The sequence below is a fragment of the Hypanus sabinus genome, chromosome 4 (genome assembly GCF_030144855.1).
Source record: "Hypanus sabinus isolate sHypSab1 chromosome 4, sHypSab1.hap1, whole genome shotgun sequence".
NCBI classification, from domain to species: domain Eukaryota; kingdom Metazoa; phylum Chordata; class Chondrichthyes; order Myliobatiformes; family Dasyatidae; genus Hypanus; species Hypanus sabinus.
The window spans coordinates 104102566-104128097 of record NC_082709.1 but is presented as its reverse complement, the minus strand read 5'-3'; the positions used below and the strand labels follow the sequence as shown (position 1 = coordinate 104128097).

Genomic DNA, 25532 nt, shown 5'->3' with positions numbered 1-25532 from the left:
AACCTGCATGTCACCTTCAGATACTGAGGCCAAAAGATCATCAGGGGATGTGGAGTGCATGATGGTTCCTCCCTGTTCTGGTGGTCAAAGTGAGCATAGAAGGCATTGAGCTCATCTGGAAGCAAGGCTCTGCTGTCTCCTATGTCACTAGATGTAACTTTGCAGGATGTTATGGCATTCAAACCCTGCCACAGTTGTCAAGTGTCCCTCATAGATTCTAGTCTAGTGCGGAATCTCCACTTCACCTGTGACTGCCATGTCTGGCATGTCTGTTGATGGCCAAGTCTTGGATGTTGAGGCTAGAGATCAAGGGCATTTCAAGGTAAAGGAGAAGATAGTACTGGGATCTCTGCTGTTTATAAATGACCAGGTTGAAAATAAATGAGTGAGTTAGTTAACTTGCAGATGATACTAAGATTGGTGATGTTTTGGATCGCATAGAATACTGGCAAAAAATACAGCGGGATATACATCTGTTGCAAATATGGGTGGATATATGGCAAATGGAGTTTAACTTGGCCAAATGTGAAGTGTTGCACCTTTGTAGGTAAATGTAAAGAGACTGTAAGGAAAAGACCCTTAGCTGTGCTGATGAGCAGAGGGATCTTGGGTTCCAGGTTCATTTCTCCTCGAAAGCGACTGCAGGTTGCAGGTGGTTAAGAAGGCATATAGTATCCTTGCTTTTATTAGTTGAGGCAGAAGTCGGGAAGTTATGTTGCAGCTTTGTAGAACTCTCGTTAGGCCGCATCTGGATTATTGCATACAGTTTTGGTTGGCCTGTTATACTGTAGGAAAAATGTGGAGGCTTTGGAGGGGTTGCAGAAGAGGTTTACCTGGATTCTTCCTGGATTAGAGAGAATGTGATATAATGAGAATTTGCAGAAACTTGGGTTTTCTTTGGAGAGGCTGAGGGTGATCTGATATGAGGTTTATCAGATTATGAGAGGGATAGAGTAGACAATCATCATCTTTTTCCCAGTTTTGAAATGTCTAATACCAGAGGACATGTATTTAAGGTGAGAAAGGGTAAGTTTAAAAGGAGGTATAAGGGGCAAGTTTTTTTACACAGTGAGTGTGCTGGGTGACTGTAATACACTTGGGACTTTTAAATAGGCAAATGAATATGAGGGAATTGGAAGCATATTGACATTTTGTAGGCTGAAGGGATTAATTTAGTTGGCCTTTTGATTTTCTAATTTAATTGGTTTGGCATGAAATTTTGGGCTGAAGGACCTGTTCCTGTGCTGTTACTACTCTATGTTCTGATATTCTCTTTTAATAGTTTTTGGTTCTTAAACCAAATATTTAAATCTAGGACTGTCTGGCAATTTTTCCAGAAGAATAGATTTCTCCTTAACTGATCTATCATATGAATATTTTCATAGTGGTTTTCCTTAACCAAATCTGTTTGTGCCAGAAAGCATGGTTATGTATAGAAAGTTGCAGGGCAGTGGTATATGTTTGTCCTCACTAAGGTAACACTAAGGTAGGTAATTTGAATGGAACGTCTTGCTGTACATATTCAGGGGGTTGACATGGCCATAACAGGAGTACTCTGAATAGTTTTAGTCTTCTATTTAGAGTAGTGGTTGCCAACCCGTTGATTGCGATCGACTGGTCGATCTTTGAGACTTTCCCAGTGGATCCCAAAAAAAATAGAAAAATAAATACACAAATATTGTTGAGAGATTGTTTCCGGGTTGCGGGGTTTTAGTTCCGTTCCTTCTGCCCACTGCGCATGCGTGTAGTTCCCCCTCACTACACAGTGTACTTCAGTGGTCCCCAACCACTGGACCACAAGGAAACGATATGAGTCAGTTGCACCTTTCCTCATTCCCTGTCCTCATTCCCACTGTTGAACTTGAACCCACGCGAGGTCATCAGTTGCCTAAACGCAGTGACACCCTTTCGCGGCTGGCGGGAAGTGCCTTTACTACTGGGCTGGAGCATGGATAGATGGGCGCCGCCACTGAACCTGTTTAGCACACTGGATGTTCGTGGGGAACCCGGTGCTAGAATATTCGCAGACGACCTAATCCAGGCTCAGGGTTTTGTAAGTAGCAGAGCAGCTACCATGCTGCGATCTACTGAAACAAACTTTTGTTGGCTGATAGATCCTGCAAGGGGTGCGGGCGCGGGCCTGTCGCGCTCCTCGCTCGGTCGGTCGCTCTCTCTGGACTGCGACCGCCGCGGCCCCAGTACAGGGACCTCCGGCCCTGATCTTGTCCTCTCACCCCACCCACGATCAGCCGCACCTGGCCAAGGCAGCAGGCGGGCGGGAGGGCAGAGGCTGGAATTTGGGCCAGGAGGCTGTCTAATGAGGCAATGAAGCCCTCAAAACTGCTTCGGTACTCTGAGTCCAAGCACCCTGCACTTAAAGATGAACCCGCTGAGTTTTTTCAGCAGAAAAAAACGTGAGCAGCGCGGGACAGCAGCTAAGTGCCGAGAGCCGTGAAAACTAAATTGATGGAATAGACTGGACATAAGGAACCTGCTTCGAGTATCGCTGTATTCCCGTCGTGTTTAACATCCACCCCCCTATCGGCTGGTCCGCAAGAATATTGTCAATATTAAACTGGTCTGTGGTGCAAAAAAGGGTGGGTACCCCTGGTGTTTATACATTATTTCTGCCCCAGTGCACATGTGTGTAACTAATCGATCTGGGGTCGATCTTGCCTTTTACCAAGGCCGAGGTAGTGGATCTTGGGCTTAAAAAAGCTGGTGATCACTAATTTAGAGCTTGGTATTCTTAGGGGCAATATAAAGAATACTCATTACAATAATTCATGAATAAAGGGATTGTTTTCTGAAGGGTGTTTGAATAATGTGGGCCTCTAGTCATTAAAGTTTAGAAGAATGAGAGGTGAAAAGGTGTAAGATTCTAAGGGGAATTAAAGGAGTAAATGCTTTGCCTCATGGGGGGAGTCTAGAACTGGTGATATGGCTTCAGAATTTGCACTTCAGATGAAATTGAGAATGAATTTCTTTTTTCAGAGGGTTGTATATCGTAGGAATTCAATATCCTGGAGAGCTGTTGAGAAAAAAATCATTGAATATCATCACTGATTTTTGGACTCTCAGGGCATCAAGTATTTTAAGATGAGGAAAATTGAGTTAAGGCCATACTCCAATCAGCTGTGATCTTACTGAATAGAACATCGAACAATACAGTACAAAATGTTGTGCTGAACCAGCTAAAAAGTAAATCAAAAAACCCCAAAAACTAATCCCTCTTACCTACACAATGTCCATATTCCATTCATCTATGTCACATTCATGTGCCGATCTAAACCTTTCTTGAAAGCCTGTCACAAACAAGATGCTGCAGATGCTGGAAATCCAAGCAACACACAAAATGCTGGAGGAACTCAGCAGGCCAGGCAGCATCTATGGAAAAGAGTACAGTAAATGTTTTGGGCCAAGATCCTTCACGAGGACTGGAGAAAAAATGCTGAGGAGTAGATTTAAAAGATGGGGAAAGGGGAGAGAGAACCACCAGGTGATAGGAGAAACCTGAAGAGGGAGGGATGAGTAAATAGCTGGGAAGTTAATAAGATACAGGGCTAGAGAAGGGGGAATCTGATAGAAGAGGAGAGAAGGCCATGGAAGGAAGAAAGAAAAGGGGGAGGAGCATCAGAGGGGGGCGATGGGCAGGCAAGGAGATAAGGTGAGAAAGGGAAAAGGGATCCCTGTGGAAAGCAGAAAGTTGGGGGGGGGGAAGAGAGGGAAAGGAGTGGAATGGTGGTGGAATCCCATTGGAGATGGCTGAAGTTGCAGAGAATTAGAATTGGATGCAGAGGCAAGTGGGGTGGGGTGAATGCCTCTAATGGATTTGCCTCTATCACAATACCAGGCATCCACCACTTTCTGAGTTAAAAAAAAAACTTGCTCCTTGCATCCCCTTTCACATTTTTAAACATTTGAACCCTGGAACCCTTTTCAATCTATGCCTCTCATAATCAAAAAAAAACCTCTATCAGATCTCCCCTCAGCCTCTACCACTCTAGACAAAACAGCCCAAGTTTGTTCAGCCTTTCATGATAGCACATGGCCTCTAAACTAGGTAGTATTGTGGTAAACATCATCTGCACCCTATCCAAAGCCTCAACATTCTTCACAAAGTGGGGTAACCCGAACTGTATGCAATACTCCCGATGTGGCCAACTCACTCTCTTATTCTTAAGTTCTCAGGTCACATGAATCCCATCCATCGTATCCTTCTCTTGGCCGACTTATGCAAATGAATTGTCCATTGGCTAGAATGGTCCACAGTATTCTAGTTATAGACTAACCAGTGATTTGTATCAGTATGTCTTGAACTACGTAGAACCCAATCCATCTCTGAAAATTTGTTATCGTTGTTATCATCTTGCTGAGAGAGGTTGCTGATGGTAATGTGAATAAGTTGGCAAACAAGCAATGTCACCAAGTCCTTTAATCTGCAGAGTTGTTCTGTACTGACAAAATGATTTCCTCCATAGGAATTGACCAAACGAGAGGCGGAATACATGGCACTGTCCAGGGACACCACTGAGACAGACCTTAAGCAGCGCAGAGAAATACGGGCGGGAACAGCATTTTATGTTGATCAGGTGAGTAATACTTGGCTGATGAATTAATTCACTTGCTAACATGAACATGTTTTTGTTTCATATCCGCGTTCAGGATCAAATCAGAAATGGTCATAACATTAGCATTAGCATTAGAAAAAGAGCTGTGAAAAAAGGGATTTAAGTACAAGTATGTTGAAAGAATTTAGCAATTCAAATGGGATCTGTTGAGGCTAAAGACGCAAGTTGACATTCTGGATCAAGAAACTAGATCATTACCAGGTTGCAGAATCTGAAACTTTGGTAGACTCCTTTTGCCTCCATGGATGCTGCTCGACCTGATGAATAGTTTCAGTTTTGCAGTTGGGATCTCTAACTCAACAAACAAACGCCTGTTTTTCACTTACACAAATGTTTCCTTTGTCCCTGTTTTCTCTACTCCGTAGAAAATGCCCATCTCTATTATTATTCCTACAACTTTACAACTTTTGGCTATAGTAATTCAATAGCAAACCACATACTACTTCTCTAACCTACGTACATCACCAGAACAATTCATGTGTAAAAAAAGCCAATGTAGTTGTAGACCATATCTTTAAACATCACAACTTTACCTCCTCCACTCTCTCCGATTTCCACAGGAATCGCTTCCTTCATGATTCCCTTGTTCATTTTCCCTCCCCACTGATCTCTCTCCCAGCACTTAACCCTGTAAATAGTCAAAGTGCTATACCTCTTCATTCTCCTCCTACCTCACCTCTAAACAGTCCTTCCAGGTGAGGCATCACTTCACCTGCAAATCTGCTGGGATTGTCTATTATGTCTGGTGCTCCCGATGGGATCTCCTCTGTGTTGGTGGGACCTGTCATAAATTGGGGGACTGCTTCATCAAACACCTCCGCTCCATACACCAAAAGCGGAACTTCTCGGTAGCCAAATATTCTAATTCTGAATCCCATTACTGTTCTGACACGGCAGTCCATGGTCTCCTCTTGTGCCATGATGAGGTCGCCACCTTATATTCTGTCCGGATAGCCTCAAACCTGATGTTATGAATATTGATTTCTCCTTCCCGTAAAAAAAATCCCTCCTCCTCTTCTCTTTTTCTATTCCTCACTCTGGCCTCTTACCTCTTCTCACCTGCCTAACACCTCCCCTTGGGTCTTCTCCTCCTTCCCTTTTTCCTATGGCCCACTTACCTCTCCTATCAGATTTCTTCCTCTCTAGCCCTGTGCCATTCCTACCCACCTGGTTTCACCTATTGCCTTCTAGCTATCTCCAACCTCTCCCCCCACCTTTTTACACTGGCATCTTTCCCCTTCCTTTCCAGTCCTGAAGAAGGGTCTTGGCCTGAAATGTTTATTCATTTTCATGGATGCTGTGACCTGCCGTTGAGAAGATTTGTTCATCAATGAGAGGAATCAAACCAGTGAGGAAACGTGCAGTAGTCTAATTTGGGCTTTGTGATTTTAGAGAGAATTCTCTAAAGTATCAGGTGACTGACACAGTTCTAGAGTGAGAAATAAATGGTGGAAGTTGAATGTTTTAAGAGGAGTACCTGGTGGATTGGGGACAACTTGAAAAAGTGCAGAGATAACAGAAGCAAAGCCAGAGAGATATTCAAGATGAGGGTAAAGAAAGTCACAAGATGTCAGAGCAACAAGAACCTGGTGTTGGATATATATTTGTGATGAAGTTTTGGTAAAGTCTTTGGAGGGTGGACAGTATTTGTGTAATCTTATTTGTATGTGTCAAAGGAGTGTACAGGAGTTTCAATGATTAAAGGATCAGAGAAGGGCAATTTTTCCAGAAATGGAGCAACAGGCAGTTTATAAATTTCCACTCACTTTGAGTTACAATAAATACAGTACAATTGGCTTCAGCAGTTGCACATTAGGACAAAGGAAAACGTGCATGACATTCTGCACCTGATTATTGTCAATATCTGCACTTCCTGTATTAGAATGTTTGGAAAATAGGGAATGACTGGATCATGTTATCATGTTGAATCATCCGCAGTTACAGAGTACTATTGACACTGAAAGGCCTGGTGGGTCAAGCCCCTTAAATGCTTTTAGTTCATTTGGAACCTAGTTCCACAAGAAATAAATACTGTGGCTGAAAACTGGTGATGGAAACCTTGTTCTCTTGTGCAATATTTGCAAACCTTGGACTCCTTAATTCATTAATTCCGTCGATACCTTGATTTGTTGAATTCTTGCGATTTGGTGTCTTTCTTTATCCTACTATCATTGCCATGACAGTTCTCAAAGTGCAGGCTAGTTATGAAATAGTGGGCACAACACTCATTATGCAAAGCAGAATCACACATGATGAAAGCTGAGAGTCAATGCATTTATACCTGTATAATGTTCCTATTTACATGAAACAACCACATTTGATTTGATTGGGTAGTATTGTACAAGTTCTTTTAGTGTTATGAAAACATGGCTTAATTAATATAAACCCGTAAAAAGATGATAGTAAAGCCATCAGAATAGCGTGATTGCGTCATTACATAAAATACAATTTACAGTTTCTTTGAGCTGTCATATAGCATATGAGCTTGATCTTCATTGTGACTCAGAGATAATAATTACTATCATTCTTGATATAAAGGGCAACATTTTTTGTAAAAAATGCTGTAATTATATTTCTCTGTTGGAATAAGCAAGCATTACATTCCCCATATAAATATGAGATATTTAGGAGGAAGTAATTAGTAGTTTTCATTCCCCCCCCACCCCCGAATAATGGTAGTTGAATGGATGATACATCTCCTGCACTCTCATTTGCAGCCTTTAAAGGCAGAGAGCTTTTGTATTATTAAACCAAAAATAATCAGTTGCAACTAAATCAGAAAACTGTTTATTAATCTATACCCTGGTATTGAATGGTTTCAAGTGCCCCTTTCCGTAGGATTCAGAGGATCACTTTTAAAAATGGCACACCAATTTTGCTCTCAAAATTTGCTGTCACTAATGTGATATTTCAAGTTCATATTGTGAGAATATTTATGGCTAGAAAAGACTGGCTGCTCCAACAAATTTGTTGCTCATTTTGGTTGCTCCCAACCCATTCTCACACCCATCTTCACAACTGTGTAGTCTTCAAGGAGAAGCAAAAAAAGGATCAAAAATAAACTTTGGAAAATTTCCCTCCAAGCATCTTCTAATGATCAAAGCCAGTCAAAGAGATTGGATGGATGGACATATATGGAGGAGATAGTATTTTACCCTTCTGTGATGTTGCCTTATCCCACTCAGAACCTGATCCAACATCTAATGAAATCATGAAGAGATGTACACACAATGTAGCCAGCGATACCTTCCAGAATTTTGTTAACCTCTGGAGAAACAAGAACTAACTAACTTTCGGTCTATTTTTGTATTGTAATTTAAATGCCAATTACATTGTTAAAACGTAAAAAAATTATTGATAGACACACATTCCAGTCTCTTCATTATAAATCTCTATGGGGTGATTTTATATTAGCTTAACTCTTCAAGCCTAGTTGAGTGATGATTCTCTAAAGTTCCTGCAAGAGATGTATGCTATTTTAAGAAGGGTAATGGAGGTAATACGAAGCCACAAACGAGATGTCACTTGGAAACACCAAGGAAGATCTGTTTATGTGCACCATACCCTGATCAAAACAACTTTTAGAGGACCTTAGAAGAAAATTTGTAGAGATGCTTGAAGCTGGAAAAGGCTACAAGAGCATTTCTAAAGACCTGAATGTTCAGCAGTCCTGCTGCTTCCTGGCTGAGGGCTCCGATGGTCAGTGTTGACCATGGGTATTGCATCCTAGCTGTCTAGATATGGAGAGCAAGTTGTTGCCCATGTAGGAAACTCCCCATCTCCACTTATCTGTTGAACCCACAGGGACAGCAAAGACTGATACATTTTGGTACAGCAGCATTTCAGGAGTTGCCACTCAGCATTGAAGTCATTGTAGGACTGCCTTAGGGACTCCAGCTCTGGATATTTCCCTCAGGATTTACTCCCGAAGCCTTCCCCTTGAGTGAATATAGCTGCAAGGCAGCGGAGGTTTGAGATCAGAGTTTTCCTTCTAGATGAGCTGCCATTCATGGCTGACGAGCCCCATCTGTCTGAAGCGACTGGTTTTAAAGTGCCAGTAACTAGCATTGGCCTTTTCTCTTGTCAGTAGAAGAGGTTCCATGGGGCTTAGTAGCTAAGACACATGTGAAGGCCAGGAGTTGGACTTGGTCAGCGGAGGCTATTTGAGCGCATGGTAGTGGAAACTTGTCCCCATTGCCACACCTGCCAATAACAACCTTCAGTCCACAGTAAGAGAAATTGTCTATAAATGGAGGAAATTCAGTATTGTTGCTACTCTCCCTAGGAGTGGGCATCCTGCAAAGATCACACCAAGAGAACAACGTGCAATGCTGAAAGAGGTGAAAAGGAACCCAAGGGTGACTGCAGAAATCTCTAGAACTTCTTTGTTCATGTGTTCACTATAAGAAAAACACTGAACAAGAATGATGATCACAGAAGAACACCACGGAGAAAACCACTGCTTTGCAAAAAAAAACATTGCTGCACACCTGAAGTTTGCAAAAGACCACCTGGATGTTCTACAGTGCTTCTAGAACAATGTTCTGTGGACAGATGAGACAAAAGTTGAACTTTTTGGCAGGAATGCATATTGCTATGTTTGAAGGGAAAAGGGTACTGCGCATCAACACCAAAACCTCATCCCGCTGTGAAGCATGTGGAAGAAGCATCATGGTTTGGGGCTGCTTTGCTGTCTCAGGGTCTGGACAGCTTGCAATCGTTGATGAACAATGAATTCAAAATTGGTATTGATAGCATCTTGTAAATATGTGTAAAATTACAGATACAGGCCATCCTTTGAGTGGAAATCATTACCCTGTTCATTGCACACAGTGACAGTGAAAGACAATTATCTTACCTTGAGTTCCTTAGTTAGCATTTCAACCTACATGCAGTGTAAGATTAGGAAATCTTTTTTTGAAAGCTGCACATCAAAAAATAGCAGTGAGATTTATGTGCCCATGGCTGTTTGGTAACATGATTGTGGGGTAGTCTTCCTTCTCTGTTTCTCTTCTGTTGGAAGAGAAACAGAGAAAGATCTAGTGGTTAGTTTGGGAGTCAGTCCAGGAGAGCAGATTTGGCAGAATGAGATATAATTCACCCATCGAAAGTGTACTGCTAATCAGAATCAAAGACTGAATTAGAAAAAATCATGTATGTCTGGAGAATAGTTATGAGTGATATTATGCCATTGTGCTCTTGTCCTTGAGAAAAGTCTGAATTTAAGTAAATTCAAGGTGAAACTTGATTGCATGTGTTGATTGATACCTTCAGAATATGCAGTAAGTCATTCCTCCCCTGGTATTACTAGATTCTGGAAAAAATAGCTCCAGTTTAGATCCCAGAAGGGTTTTATAATTATACCCTTGGGTCATGTTGCTGTATAATTAGATACTGGGTACTTATGGGTCCATTCATGAATAGAGGGCTTCAATTTTCATGCCATAAGAGTTGAAATTTCATCACACCCAAGATAATTAAGACTGATCAATAATGTTGATAGTTACGAAAACAAAGTGCTGTAAGCCTGAAATAAAGACAAAAAGTTAATCAGAAGGAAAATAAATTACAATCTGATACCTGTTTTGGTATTTGAGAGTACAAAATGTATATTTTTACTACATAACCACAGAACTAACCTTCAGGATTGTTTATGAGTTGACATTTTTTGGAGACATTGTAAGTTGAGCTACCTGATGGCTGTTCTCTTCCAAGTGCAGCATGCTCATTTGATAGTGTTCTGCCTTGATATATTCTTTACCAACAGTTTAAAATGGGAATGAGCTTTGCCTGAGGATTAAGACTTCCATGTGATCAAATCTAACTTCTTGTGAAATTAGCCAAAAGCACAAAGGATTCTACAGAGCAACACACACAAAATACTGGAGGAATTCAGCAGGTCAGGCAGCATCAATGGAAAAGGATAAACAGTTGACATTTTGGGCCAAGACCCTTCTTCAGTTCTGGAAATCAAGGGGAAAGAAGCCAGAATAAGAAGGTGAGGGGAGTGGAAGGAGTACAAGCTAGAAAGTGATAGGTGAAGCCAGGTGGGTGGGGGAGGGGATGAAGTGAGTAGCTGAGAGGCGGTGGGTGGAAAAGGTGAAAGGGCTGAAGAACAAGAATTTGATAGCATAGGAGAGTGGACCATGGGAGAAAGGGAAGGAGGAGGGGAAATATTACCAGAAATTAGAGAAATTGATGTTCATGCCATCAGGTTGGAGGCTACCCAGATGAATATGAGTTGTTGCTCCTCCATCCTGAGAGTGGTTTCACCTTGGAAGTAGAGGAGGCCATGAACCAACAAGGTAAAGCCCTTGCTGAGGACAGAACATTCTGCGTTAGAGAGGGGAAGTCAGGTGGGGGTGGTGAAGACATGGCAGGGATTAGAGCTGGGAGGAAGGGAGTTAGAGACGTACTGAACCATATCCAATTTACTATGAAGCTAAACATGGCACAATTACATGCTGCCATAGCACAGTCCCGATCTTGGGTGCTGTCCGTGTGAAGTTTGCATGGCCACCTCAAGATAATTGAAATAAGTGGCTTGTTGCATCAACTCAGCAAGCAATTAACAGTCAACCAGTTTGCTGTGGGGTTTAGAGTCATACTTAGACCAGAACAGGGAAAGATAACAGATTTACTTCCTGAAAGCTGTTGGTGAATCAGTTAAGTTTTAATGGGAAACCTGATAATTTCATTGTCACCATTACTGGTAATAACCTTCTATTCCACATTTGTTTATCAAATTAACTGAACTTAAGTTCTTCACCTGTCACGTGGGATTTGAACTTTTGTCTAGATTTCAGATATGTTAGTCCAAGCCTCTGGGATATTTGTCCAGTAACATGAGATCTATGCTTTTGTATCCTGTGCCATAGTATATTCTAATTAATTATGTTTTGATTAATATCATGCAGTCATATTTTGTTAGATGGTTGATTTTAAAAGTGAAATTATGCATACTGCCTTTTTGACATTTACTTGCTGTTGAGTTTCTGGCAAGCAGAAATAGTGAGTAAACAGAATAGCAGGCAGTTCTAGCAAGAATGTATGCTTCACAGTTGTGTAGGTGGTAGTTTTGTCTGATAGGAAATCATATTGTGAAAGCTCATCTATGCAATTAAAATACTATGATTATGGTATTTAGTAGCACATTAGCATATGAGCCATGGAGCAGAACTCGAGGAAATTAGGTGTTCACTTCAATAACAATGGTATATATTTGAAAATATTAACAAAAGCTTTGCTTAAATGCGTTAGAAGTGCCATCATTTTTGTAAAACACAGCAACTAATCTGTATCAGGTTTGTGTATACTATCATGAGTTGAAAATGTAGGTGACCTGTTTTTGCATATACTGGTTGAGTATTTTATTTTGCTGGGAAGGAATTTCACTCAATTCTTTGATACAGGTTTTTTCTCCTGTGTGATAGTTTTCTCCTGACCATGATTTAAAGTCATACCAAAAAGACAGAACCTTTCCAACCCAGTGCTGTCTCTGGAGTCTGAGATCTAGCAGGATCTCAGAGGATCTGCCAGTTTTGTAATGTTAGCATAGATTATATGTTCCAGTGTCTGGAATACTCTTAAATCCCCAAGTGCTAGAATAATAAGAAATGGGGCTTCCACTGTGCTGAAGGTGACGTTACACAGAACGTAAAACAGTCCAGCACAGGAACAGGACTTCTGGGCCATGATGCTGTGCCATACTAAATAAACAAATAATTACACAACTGTCCAAACTAATGTCTCCTGCCTACACCATGTCCATACTTCTCCATTCTCTTATCATCTATGTGCCTATTTAAGAGCCTTTTAACCACCTCTATCATGGTTGCCTCCATTACCATGCCTGTCAGTGAATTTCAGGCACCCATCACTCTCTGTGTAAAAAAAATAATTTGCTCTGCACCTCCCCTTTGATCTTACAGCCTCTCACTTTAAATGCATGCTCTTTTGTACTGGACATTTTGATCTTAGAAGAAAATGATCAGCTATTATCTATGCCTGTCATAGTCTTATGAATTTCTATCAGGTCTCCACCACTCCACAGAAAACAATCAAGTTTGTCCAGCCTCTGCTCCCAGCTCATCTCCTCAAATACATGCAGTATCCTGGTAAATCTCTTCTGCATCCTCTCCAAAGCCTCCACATATATAACATGACCAAATGAATGCAGTACCCTAGCTATGGCCGAATTGAAGTTTTATTATATTACAACATAACTTGCTGACTCCTGAACTCATTTCCGTGACTAATTATGGCAAGCATGACATGTGCCTTCTTTAACATCCTATCAACTTGTGCAGCCAATTTGAGGAAGCTGTGGACTTGGACCCGAAGATCCCTATGCACATCAATACTGTTAAGGGTTTTGCCATTAACACTGTACTGTGCCTTTACATTTGATTTCCCTAATGTTGGATTTGTTACATACCCCGTAACTGGGTGTCTAACCAGCAGAGAAAGAAGAATCCGTTGGAGTCTGGTGGTACTATACTAAAGGTGTTTATTAATAAAAATAAGCAAAACCATATCAATAATGCAAATATACATATAAAACCAGTTAGCAGTAATAAACCTAAAAGTGTAGGAATAATAATAATCAATAATAAACAAGCTCTATCGATGTCTAGGGCTAAATAAATTGTCATAGAAAAGTATAAAGTTCAGTTCATGAGTGCTGATGTAGTTACAGTTGTATTGTAATCGTTAGAGAGAGAGAGAGAGAGAGAGCGAGCACGAGCGAGATGTTACAGCTACAGTCAGGCAAACCTTCCTTTGCTTTCTTAATCCGTCGTATTGGTGTGGTCATTCAGTTATGACCTCTCCGTCCTTCTGCTAAACCGTTCTTCTGTGGTGGACTCATCACTCTGGCATTAGTGGACACACACACAAGTCCCCACCGGCCTTGCTTTTACACTGATAGCCTTAATGTTCAGTCTTCGAAGCCCCCACCTTTCTTGTGCGTTCCAACACTCAGTCAGTGTCCACTGGCGTGTCTGGAGGGTGTCTCTCCAGACCTGTCTTTTATCCCTACTAATGGGGACTCAGCTATCCATCTCTCCTGAATGACTGTGTCCATCAAATAAGGCCACTCCTTCAGTCCACTGAGGAATGTTTATGAGCAAGCTATTGTCCTTGCAGCGAAACAGTAAATAATTCAAAAAGGAGTCACAACACGGTTAATCAGCAATTTTCCCCTCTCTCTTATCTGTCGCTGATGTTCTTGCTTGTTTTTCTGTCTCTCTTTCTCATGGTCAGCATAGCAACAATAATAGTTTGTGTTTCTCAGGGGGAATGGTTAACTCTGTACCCCATTGTCCATCAGATCTATTCATCACTCGTAACAGATTAATGTTAATATGTTAATTTGTTGTACTAACTAGGATAGGTGAGATAATATCTATGTAGGTGAAAGAAGAATTAACTAGATTTGCTAGAACTATATCCTAGGTCTACCAGCACAGGACAGAGCTGGTGGTAACAATTCAGCCTTGAAATATAGAAGGTAAAGTTATTTATGAACTTTAAGAGGTGTCTCATTGGTAAATTGTCTCAGAGTTGTATATTAGATAGATAGATAGATAGATACTTTATTCATCCCCAAGGGGAAATTCAGCATTTTTCCAGTGTCCCATGTACTTATTATAGCAAAACTAATTACATACAGTATTTAACTCAGCATAAATATGATATGCATCTAAAATCACCCTCCCAAAAAGCATTAATAAATAGCTTTTAAAAAGTTCTTAAATAGTGTACTAAAGTGCATTGAGTGGTAACTTAAGCTCAGTCCTAACCCCGGCACTTAACATGTCTTGCCCCTGGTGGTTGAATTGTAGGGCCGAATGGCTTTGGGGAGTAATGATCTCTTCATGCTGTCTGAGGAGCATTGCATTGACAGCAACCTGCCGCTGAAGCTGCTTCTCTGTCTCTGGATGGTGCTGTGCAGAGGATGTTCAGGATTTTCCATGATTGACCGTAGCCTACTCAGCGCCCTCCGCTGAGTATTCAATCCAAACAAATCCAAACATAAGATAAGCAATGAGGTATTTTCAGAGTGCTAGTTCGCTGGATTAGGAGGAATTCAGAATTAATGGTATATTTGTACTGTAGCATTGGACAGTAATTGGGAAGGTTATAATGAGGGGACTGGATTGTGTGTCACTTAATGATTGTTGTAATAGTTTGGCCCATGCCAGTAAAACTGTAGAGAACAGGGAATAAAAAACAAGAGGGCAGAGAAGACCATCTGAGAGAAAGAGGGAATGAGAGAGAAAAACAGAGAAAAGATGCTCTGGGAAGTCAGGCACACTACTCTGTGCAATTTAAGAAGGCAGTTTAATCAAATTGAGTTATAAATCAAGTTGTCAGATAGAGGGATAGCCACTGAAAGATGCTGTTTTTGCCATATGCCAGGAAATTTCATTCAATACATTGTCACTTTACTTTTCAATGAATCACTTACTATTTATGAGTCCTTTTGGATAACCTGTGACCTTTTAAAACATAGTAGACTTTCTGGAGTTACTGCTAGGAATTGGATTTTTGGATGTAATATAATAAAGAGCTTTAATTTTGGGACCATATAAAATGGGTCACCTGTGTGTGGTTATTGTGATAAAATACCTCAGAAGAGAGTGTGTTTTTGAACTTGAAATATAGCTAGTGATGAAATATGAAATATAAGCAAAAATATTCAGCAGATCAGGTCGCCTCTGTGGAGACAAACAGTTGATTCCTGTTCATTGGGACACATTGGGACCAGTACATTTTAGCCTAATTAAGTGGCTGCCCCAATTAGCTGAAGTTTCATGGAGTTTAAAAGGTATATAAAAAAATACCAGCTGCCTTTTAACTGTGACAAATAATGTATTTAAATGTAATTATGAACAAATTAGAACACTACCAATATTAGTACAGTACTATAAAACTTTGCATTGGTTCCTAGTAGTTACTGACATAGGAATTCCCATGATGCAGGACATTTACAAAGACAGTTGTGAAAAAGGGGCCTGAAGGATCACTGGGGACCCAAATCACCCCAACCACAATCTATTCCAGCTGCTACTATCCGGGAAATGATACTGCAGCATAAAAGCCAGGACCAACAGGCTTCAGGACAGCTTCTTCCACCGGGTCATGAGACTGATTAACTTACACTGATTTGAGTGTATTTTTATGTTACATTGACTGTTCTATTTATTAAAAATTGCTATGATTGCACATTGCACATTTAGACGGAGACATAACGTAAAGATTTTTACTCATGTATATGAAGGATGTAAGAAATAAAGTCAATTCAATTCATTCAGTGTTCACTGCCGTGTTATTGATTGTAAATGCACAAAATCAGCGCAGACACCTAGTGTAGATAATGGACTGCTTTCATGCAAATTTCATTGATTACATCCTCCAAATATGCAGAGCAAAACAGTTCTGAATTGTCTTGCTGCTTATTTCTTACCAACTATCAGTGACAAAAGTCACTGCTTTTTGAATACAAGCACGCACAACTAATGCTATGTAAAAACTGTTAGCTCTAAGTGTAGTGTAGTGTCTCACAGCACACATCTGACACTAGTTGGAAACTGTTCAGCAACAGTCTCCTGCCCCAATTAAGCAGGTGTACCAAATAAACAAAAATAAACTATTTAATCGATTAATTTTTTTTCTTTAAGAGCTGCTTCAAGTAAGTGGCTGCTTCGATTAACCAATGGCCCAGTTAATCAGAATCCACTATATTTCCAAAGACCCTCTGTCATAAAAAGAAAGAGAGAAATTTTAAAATTCAGCAGATTGGGAATGAATAGAGAAGACAAAGAAATATATTTGATAAGATAAGTTCAGGGTTATTTACTATTAATCTTTATTTAGAGATACAGTTTAGAATAAGTCCTTCCAGCCCTTCAAGCTGTGCAGTCAGCAGCTCACTGATTTAACTCTAGCCTAATTATGGGATAAAGACCAACTCACCTGCTAACTGATATGTCTTTGAACTGTGAGAGGAAGACAGAGCACTCGGAGGAAACTCATATGTTCCACAGGAAGGACATACAAACTCTTTTTGGAGGTCGTTGGGTTTGAATTTCAGACTCTGACACCCAGAACTGTAATAGCGTTGCATTAACTGCTACACTACCATGGTGCAGGTTGCTATGGGGATAAGCTGTCATTTAGTTAGTGAACATGAGGTGAGTTATGAACCTGGTAGTGGTGGAGGCTGTGAACAGACATGTTGCTGTGGGAATGGGAAGTGGAATTAAAATGGCTGGCCAATTGGAGATCCTAGCTGCCACAGCAGCGAAGGTGTTCAGTGAAGCAGTCATCTGATCTCGATCTGGTGTAGAGGAGGCCATGATGGTATTAAATATTGATTCTGGAATGTTGCAGAAAATGAGATGCCATATGGCCAGCCTCATTATGAAAGTGCAGCAGACCACATGCAGATGGGTCAGAGTGGGTTAAGTGGAAAATTAAAAATTCCAGGCAACAGGTAGGTCAGGGTTGTTTTGGCTTTATGTGGAAGGACTGCTTGGATCCCTGGATGGTGAGAAGGAAAGAGGCAAAAGACATGATAGGATTATTGAAACAGTTCACTGCACTTCTTCCAATATGCTGGTCTGTATCTGGTGTTGACAATGTGGTCTCTTCAACTTTGGAGATTAGGTTATCTTTTGGTGAACAACCTGTATTTGGTCCAGAGGGGTAAACGAGTTTTATATGGAAAAAGGAGACATTAAAGAGAAATTTGAACAAACTATCTGGATAAAAAATTTAATCTGCAACTCTGGTGTCAGCATGGTCAATTTATTCTTGAGCTGTTCATTGTTTGGCAGAGAACAGGAAGTCAGTGGTGTGAACCGTAAGACTACAGACTTGCATTAGTCAACCTTTAAAAAAGCCTCATTCTCCACAATTATTTTTCTGCACACCTCTTTGAATTTCAGAATCATCCAGAAGTCCTTATTACCATAAACTAAAATCTGTTTCCATGACAATTATTTTTAAACTCAAAGGCTAGCACAAAGCAATTGTGAGTTCAATTGAAATGTGGACCGGAGATACTAATAATCCTATTCATTGAGGTGGGTGGAATTTTTCACTGCATCTTTCATAATAAGTTGGTCAAAAAGAGCAACTGCCTTGTTGTTCATTACTGACTTCTTTTTTACAATTTGCCTTTTTACAGTTTAATGGAAATGTTTGATGGATTGTGGAGACCTGAACTTCCTTCCTAGCTATTTGACATGTTGGGCACACTGTTTTGTATAAGCTGCATCGGTGCACAGCCATGCAGAAACTAAAATGTTCCCCCATACATAGCCTTTGTAGCCACACAGCTGGAATTTTCCTTTATATTATGTTTTATTAAAGCGCTGTGCAGCTTTCAGGCAATATAAAAATTCCTTGCTCAGAACAAAGGGTGGTCTGTGCAGCTGTACAAGAAGTTGGTTGGGCAGTTTACAATATTGAATATTATGAATTTTCCTGAAATTTTTTGTGACCACTCTTGGCATAAAAACAGTATAACTGTTATAATATATAAAATAGGAAGGTGGAACAGGTTTGAGAAAAACACACATTTAGTGAAAGTGTTGAGAAAATGTAAAGTTCTTTGGAAATTAGCATGTGTGATGTGTACTGAATTACCTCCTTTTAGCTTTGTTTTTATTTTATGTAATGCTTGAAACAGTAGCTTTTATTTCCCATTCCTAATTTCCTGGGAGAGGGAGAGCTGTGGCACCTTCTTGAATTGGCAGGAATTCCACAGTGTTGAAGTGGCACGAAGATGTAAGCCATTTGCGTAATGCTGTTACTGTGCCAACAAACCAAGTCCACCGTTGTCTGTAAGGAATTTGTACATTCTTCCTACGACCATGTGAGTTTCCTCTGGGTGCTTCAGTTTCCTCCCACATTCCTGTGATTTATGGGTTTGTATTGGTCACATGAGTGTAATTAGATGGCATGGGTTCATCAGCCAGAATGGCCTGTTACCATGCTGTATGTCCAAAATTAAAAATCTGTTAAAAATAAAATTTTAAAAAATTACGCAGTGGACAATGAAGGTTTAGCCACATAATATCAATATCAGGAAGGCCTGTGGGAAGGGGAAGGGGAACTTCTAGACTGTAACAGTCCCATACACCTCTCATCCTTCAGGGTGATAAAGAAGGCACATTGCACAATACATCAAAGAAGGTGACAAGTAGACCTATGTAACTTACTGACTAGTTATAACCAGAACCAATAACTGAATTCTCATTCAACAAATGTTAACAGGCGAATCTTTTCAGCATTTCTTTTTTCTTGTAATTAAATGACCTGTTAGCTTACAGTCAGTAATGAGCAAAATAATGGACTCATGTATTCAGTATTGAATTTGCTAACTACTGAAACTGAAATATTCAAAAGAAATCTTTAAGCCCATTTTAAACTCCAACAAGAATTGCTTTGTTTCTCTTGTTAGTACTATACAACCAGGGTGGAAACAGTAGGTTAGTCTGAAATATGAAAGGCGTAGATGTATATCAACAAAACATAGATGTGTATCAAGGCTATACATTCCTCTAACTTACTGTCCTTTCCCTCGGTTTCAGTTTTGGGTGTTGTAATGTTGTTTGAGAGTGATTATCAGGTGCAAGGAGATATTTATCAGTAGGTAGTGCTATCAGTTGAGTTACATAGAAACATAGAAACCTACAGCACAATACAAGCCCTTCAGCCCACAAAGTTGTGCCAAACATGTCCCTACCTTAGAAAGTACTAGGCTTACCTATAGATCTCTAATTTACGAAGCTCCATGTACCTATCTAAAAGCCTCTTAAAAGACCCTATCATATCTGCCTCCACCAACGTTGCTGGCAGCCCATTCCATGCACTCACCACTCTCTGAGTAAAAAACTTACCCCTGACATCTCCTCTGTACCTACTCCCCAGCACCTTAAACCTGTGTCCTCTTGTGGCAACCATTTCAGCCCTGGGAAAAAGCTTCCGACTATCCACACGATCAATGCCTCTCATCATCTTGTATTCCTCTATCATGTCACCTCTCATCCTCCTTCGCTCTAAGGAGAGAAGGCCAAGTTCACTCAACCTATTCTCATAAGGCATGCTCCCCAATCCAAGCAACATCCTTGTATATCTCCTCTGCACCCTATCTATGGCTTCCACATCCTTCCTGTAGTGAGGCAACCAGAACTGAGCATAGTATTGCGAGTGGGGTCTGATCAAGGTCCTATATAGCTGCAACATTACTTCCCGGCTCCTAAATTCAATTCCACAATTGATGAAGGCCAATACACCATACACCTTCTTAACCACAGAGTCAGCCTGCTCAGCTGCTTTGAGCGTCCTATGGACTTGGATCCAAGATCCCTCCGATCCTCCATACTGCCAAGAGTCTTACCATTAATACTATATTCTGCTGTCATATTTGACCTATCAAAACGAACCACTTCACACTTATCTGGGTTGAATTCCATCTGTCATAGTTGAATATGATGTTTTTCAAATTTGAATATGATGTCTATTGGTGAGTCCTCAAGGTGGCTGTAGAGGCTGATCTGGGATCCACATATTCTGGTGCAGTGTCAGCAAGAAGAAGTAGTGTTTGTGGTTGGTAATTGGGACTTGTGATGTTCAGTCTCTCCTTTTGCAGCCTGTGCTTGTTCTCTGCAGCACAGATCCCTCGTGAATAGATTTCCACCAGGTGTTTCTGTTGAGTGCAATGTCTTTCCAGTCTTTAGGTGTAATGTAGAATTTCTGCAAGCTGATTTTGCTGTTATTTTTGAAATGTTTGCTTTGCCCACCAGGGACTTGCTGACTTATCTTCACCTGAGAGAAAAGGATCAATTTGTGGAGATGTGAGTTAGTTATCCAGATGACCTGTCTATCTGAGCTGATATTGCTTTATCATGGTGGAGATATTGTTGATGTTGACCTCCTCAAGTATGCTGATGTTAGTCTGTCTGTCCTTCTATTTGATCCTCAAAATCCTTCGTAAAGATCTTTGGTGGTACTGTTCCAGGGCTTTCAGATACCAGCTTTAGGTGGTCCATCATTCAGCTTCGTAGAATAGTGTAAGAAGGACGGCGACTCTACAGACCAACAGTTTGTTTGTGCTTCTTTTATTTTCAAGACAAGACCCAGGGCCTTGTATGTCTTGGCAAAGGTGTTCGGGATACTTTGGGGGTTACCAGGTATCTTCTTTAGTTTCCTCTGGTACACATAAGAAAGAATTAGGTATATATTTGGAAGATTTTCCTCCTTTCCAGTTGTCCAGTACTTTCCTTGATTCACTGGAAAGCATTAACAAATGGCTGTCTTTTAGTGTGCAAAGGATCACAATTGAGTCCAACTTTCACCCCACTTGAGCTCATTTTACTCAACACTCATCAATGGTTAAGGTTGAAAACTCTCTATAGTGGGTGAGTTGGTAAAAGCTTCACATAGCAGCCCTTATTATTCTTCAGATGTAAAATATATTTTCATGCCAAGCTCTCGCAGTTATCCCATTTAATATTATTGGCAATCTAGATAAAGACTGCCACTCTTCGAAGCAATAGCCCCATCTTATGGACAAAATCACATATTGATCATAGTCTGCAGGCTTGGACCTTAAAAAGCTAGAAAATATCAATATTCACTTTAAAAATATGATTAGATAGGGAAATAGATAATGAGATGGGTACAGGGATCTCATTCCCAGCAGCAGCCAAAGATCTTTCATGCTTGGCACACAGGAATGAAAAGGCTTAAAGGAAATTTGCAGAATCCCTCGATAAGATTTTTTTTGCCCTCAGGTACTGTATGAAAATAAATTTGTTTTGATTTCCAGGGTGAACAACAGTGTTTCCTTTTGAGAAAGTGTTGGGCAGAAAGTGCCTGTTGCTGGCCTTGTCTTTAGAAGCCTTGCCACAGAGACACAGGATTTAGGGAGTCACAGTGGTGCAGCTTATTAAAATGCAACTGTGGTGAAATGGATTTAGTCCTGGTCTTGAGTTCTGTCTGAGTGTACTTTGCCCATTTTCTCTGTGACCATGTGGGTTTCCCCCTAATATTCTTTCTTGTTTCCTTTCACATCCCAAAGATTGCTGGAGTTACATTTTTCTAGCTGTTAGGCTGTGCATCCCCACGTCCTATGCCCTCTGTGACAAATGGGAAATTCTTAACTTTCATCCTAAAGATGTGTAAGTCATTGGATGGGTTGGCCACAATAAATTTTCCCAACTATATGAGTGAGTTGGGCAGGGGTGGGAGGTTGATGGGAATGTGAGGAGAAAAAAATTGGTTTGGGTAAAAATGAGTCTTTGACAATTGGTATTGATTTGATGGGTCAGATGTCCAGTTCCATGCTGTTTCTCAATACATGAATCAATGATTATATATTATTAGTTCTGTTTAAAAAATAAATGAAAAATTTGCATTGATATGGTACCTATTGATATATCAGGATGTCTTAGTATTTCAAATCCCTATTGCAGTTTAGGAAGTGGAGCAGTGAGGTTTCAGAATCAGCATGGCGATCTTCAGTTTTACTTATTGAGAGGCAGAGACAAATGTCTGGAGCAACTCAATGGGTTGCACAGCATCTGCAGAGGCAGAGTAATGGTTGACATTGATGTTGGGATGCTACATCAGGTCTGAGTATAGGAGGAAGATAGCCAAGATTGAAAGTTGAATTTATTGTTAAATTTCAGCAAACAAATGCACAGATCCAATAAAAAAACTTGTGGCAACATCACAGTCACAAAAAGTTCAAAGTCATTTTTTTCAAAATCATCTCATCAGTCTAGCGATCCATTCTTTCTGCTTTTACATTCATTCACCGCCTTTTCATTCTATATGAAATTCTCTACGTTTACTCTTTTTTATATATTTTCGATTACGGAGTCATAGATAGATACACTATGGAAACAGGTCCACTAAGTTCACACTGACTATCAATTATTGATTTACACCACTCCTTCATGAATCCCATGTTTGTTCTCCTCACATTCTCATCAGTTTCTTCCAAAGTCTACCATTCATCTGCCCTAGGGGCTATTTATAGTGGCCAACTAACCTACCAATCTGCATGTTTTTTGGATGTGGGAAAATCAAAACACCCAGAAGAGTCCCAGTGAGATCACAGGGCAAATAGACAAACTGCACACAGACAGAACTCAAGGTCAGGATTGAACCCAATTTCTGGCTCTATGAGGCAGATGCTATACTAACTGCATGATTGTTCTTCCCAGTTCTGCCCTACCTTTTTGGAGCAAACCTCCCATTCTTCCCCATTTACTGCCCGATTCATGAATCCTCAGTTTCATGTTTTTTATAGCTTTTACCCCATTCAGTTGTGATCTGATTTATGCTTGTGGCAGTTATTTTAAAAGCATTCATCCAAAATGATAATGTTTTCAGCTGAAGCATAATTTAATCTCTTCAATATTGATTTTTCTAAATACCCTCTTAAACCTAAATCTTCCTGTAATTATCTTTCTTGCTAGTGTGTAAAATTAAAACACATGGGAATGGGTTGAATACACTGACGGGGTTTGAGAATTGGTGGTAGTCAGAAAACACAAATACAAATGGGTGTTTTACCAGATGGCAAACAGTAATTTGTGGGGTGCTACAGGGATCAGTGCTTTTTGACTGAAACTGTGTATTGGGACCTGAAACAATGACATTTCCTTTCCTTTTACCGATGTTGCTTGATGTGCAAAGTTCCTCCAACAGAGTGTTTATTGTTTCAGGTTCTAGTATCTGCAGTATTCTGTGTCTTAAAGGTGCAATTAGACCTGGATATCCTTGTGCATCAGTCACTGAAGACGAGTGTTCAGGTGCAGCAAGCATTAGGAAGGCAGAAGGCATTGCAAGAGGTTTTAGGTGTAGGATGTTGCTGTAGTTTAGTGAGATGGTTTAGGCCTTAGTGAGATTCTATCTGCAGCTTTGAATGTTGTTTTGGTTTCCTAAACCAAGGAACTGTGTCCTTATTATGTAAGGAGTATAACAAAGTTCTAACAGGTTGCTTTCTGGGTCTGACGTTTGAGCAGAGAGTGGGTCAATTTGGACTGTGTTCTGGAGTGTTGAAGAGTTAAATGGAGTCTCACAGAAATTTGTAAAATTCTAGTAGAACTTGACAAACTAGATACAAAGGAGATGTTGCTGATGAATCAAGAGTCTTAAGTCTGGGTCACAGCCTTAGGAACCAGAAAGCCACATTTAGGTATGAGCTCAAGTGAAGCTTTTTCATCCAGAGGGAGGTAAACTGCGACATTCCCTACTGCAGAAAGCAATGGAGGCCAAGGGGATCAAAGGATAAGGCTGGAACAGGGTAGCCAAGTGGATAATCAACTTGATTGTGTTGAATTATGGAGTAACCTCAGAGGGTTGAATGGTCTACTCACTGCTATTTTCTACATTTCTATGTTGCAGACCTCAAGATTTCAGAATCAGGTTTATTATCACTGGCATGTGATGTGAAACTTGCAAACTTAGCAGCAGCAGTTCAATGCCATACATAATCTAACAGAGAAAAGGGAAAAAACAAAATAAAAATAATAATAATAAATAAACAAGTAAATCAATTATGTGTATTGAATAGATTTTAAAAAGGTGCAAGAACAGAAATACTGTGTATTAAAAAAAATGAGGTACTATCCAAAGATTCAATGTCCATTTAGGAATCAGATGGTAGAGGGGAAGAAGCTGTTCTGGAATCGCTGAGTGTGTGCCTTCAGGCTTCTGTACCTCCTGCCTGATGGTAACAGTGAGAAAAGGGCATGCCCTGGGTGCTGGAGGTCCTTAAAAATGGACACTGCCTTTCTGAGACACCTCTCCCCAAAGATGTATTGAGTACTTTGTAGGCTAGTGCCCAAGATAGAGCCGACTAGATTTACAACCTTCTGCAGCTTCTTTCGGTCTTGTGCAGTAGCCCCTCCATACCAGGCAGTGATGCAGGCTGTCAGAATACTCTTTGCAGTACAACTATAGAAGTTTTAAGTGTATTTGTTGACATGCTAAATCTCTTCAAACTCTGAGTGAAGTATAGCCGCTGTCTTGCCTTCTTTACGACTACATTGATGTGTTGGGACCAGGTTAGATCCTCAGAGATCTTGACACACTGGAACTTGAAGCTGCTCACTCTCTCCTCTTCTGATTCCTCTATGAGAATTGCTCCTTCATCTTACCCTTCCTGAAGTCCACAATCAGCTCTTTCATCTTACTGACATTGAGTGCCAGGTTGTTGCTGTGGCACCATTCCACTAGTTGGCGTATCTCACTCCTGTACACCCTCTTGTCATCACCTGAGATTCTACCAACAAAGTTTGTATCGTCAGCAAATTTATAGATGATATTTGAGCTATGTCTAGCCACACAGTCATGTGTATATAGAGAGTAGAACAGTGAACTGAGCACACACCCCTTAGGTGCGTCAGTGTTGTTTGTCGGCGAGGAGGATATGTTATCACTGATCCTCACGGATTCCGGTTAGGAAGTTGAGGATCCAATTGCAGGCAGCGGTACAGAGGCAGGTTCTGCAATTTCTCAATCTGGTTGTAGGAATGATGGTATTAAATGCTGAGCTACAGTCAATGAACAGCATCCTGACGTAGGTGTTTGTATTGTCCAGGTGTTCTAAAGCCATTTGGAGAGCCATTGAGATTGTGTCTGCCGTTGACCTATTATGGTAATAGGCAAATTGCAATGGGTCCAGGTCCTTGCTGAGGCAGGAGTTCTGTCTAGTCATGACCAACCTCTCAAAGCATTTCATCACTGTCGATGTGAGTGCTACTAGGTGATAGTCATTAAGGCAGCCCACATTATTCTTAGGCACTGGAATAATTGTTGCCTTTTTGAAGCAAGTGGGATCTTCCGTCCATAGCAGTGAGAGGTTGAAAATGT

At 40.5% G+C, this 25532-nt stretch overlaps 1 protein-coding gene across 1 annotated transcript in view; it reads left to right on the top strand.

The window, feature by feature from the left end:
- Nucleotides 1-25532, top strand: part of vwa8 (von Willebrand factor A domain containing 8) — a 476539-nt gene that overhangs the window by 95522 nt on the left and 355485 nt on the right. Inside the window, exon 4 of the mRNA XM_059967797.1 lies at nucleotides 4482-4592. Coding sequence (XP_059823780.1) covers nucleotides 4482-4592 — 111 coding nt within the window. The remainder of the gene's footprint in view (nucleotides 1-4481; nucleotides 4593-25532) is intronic.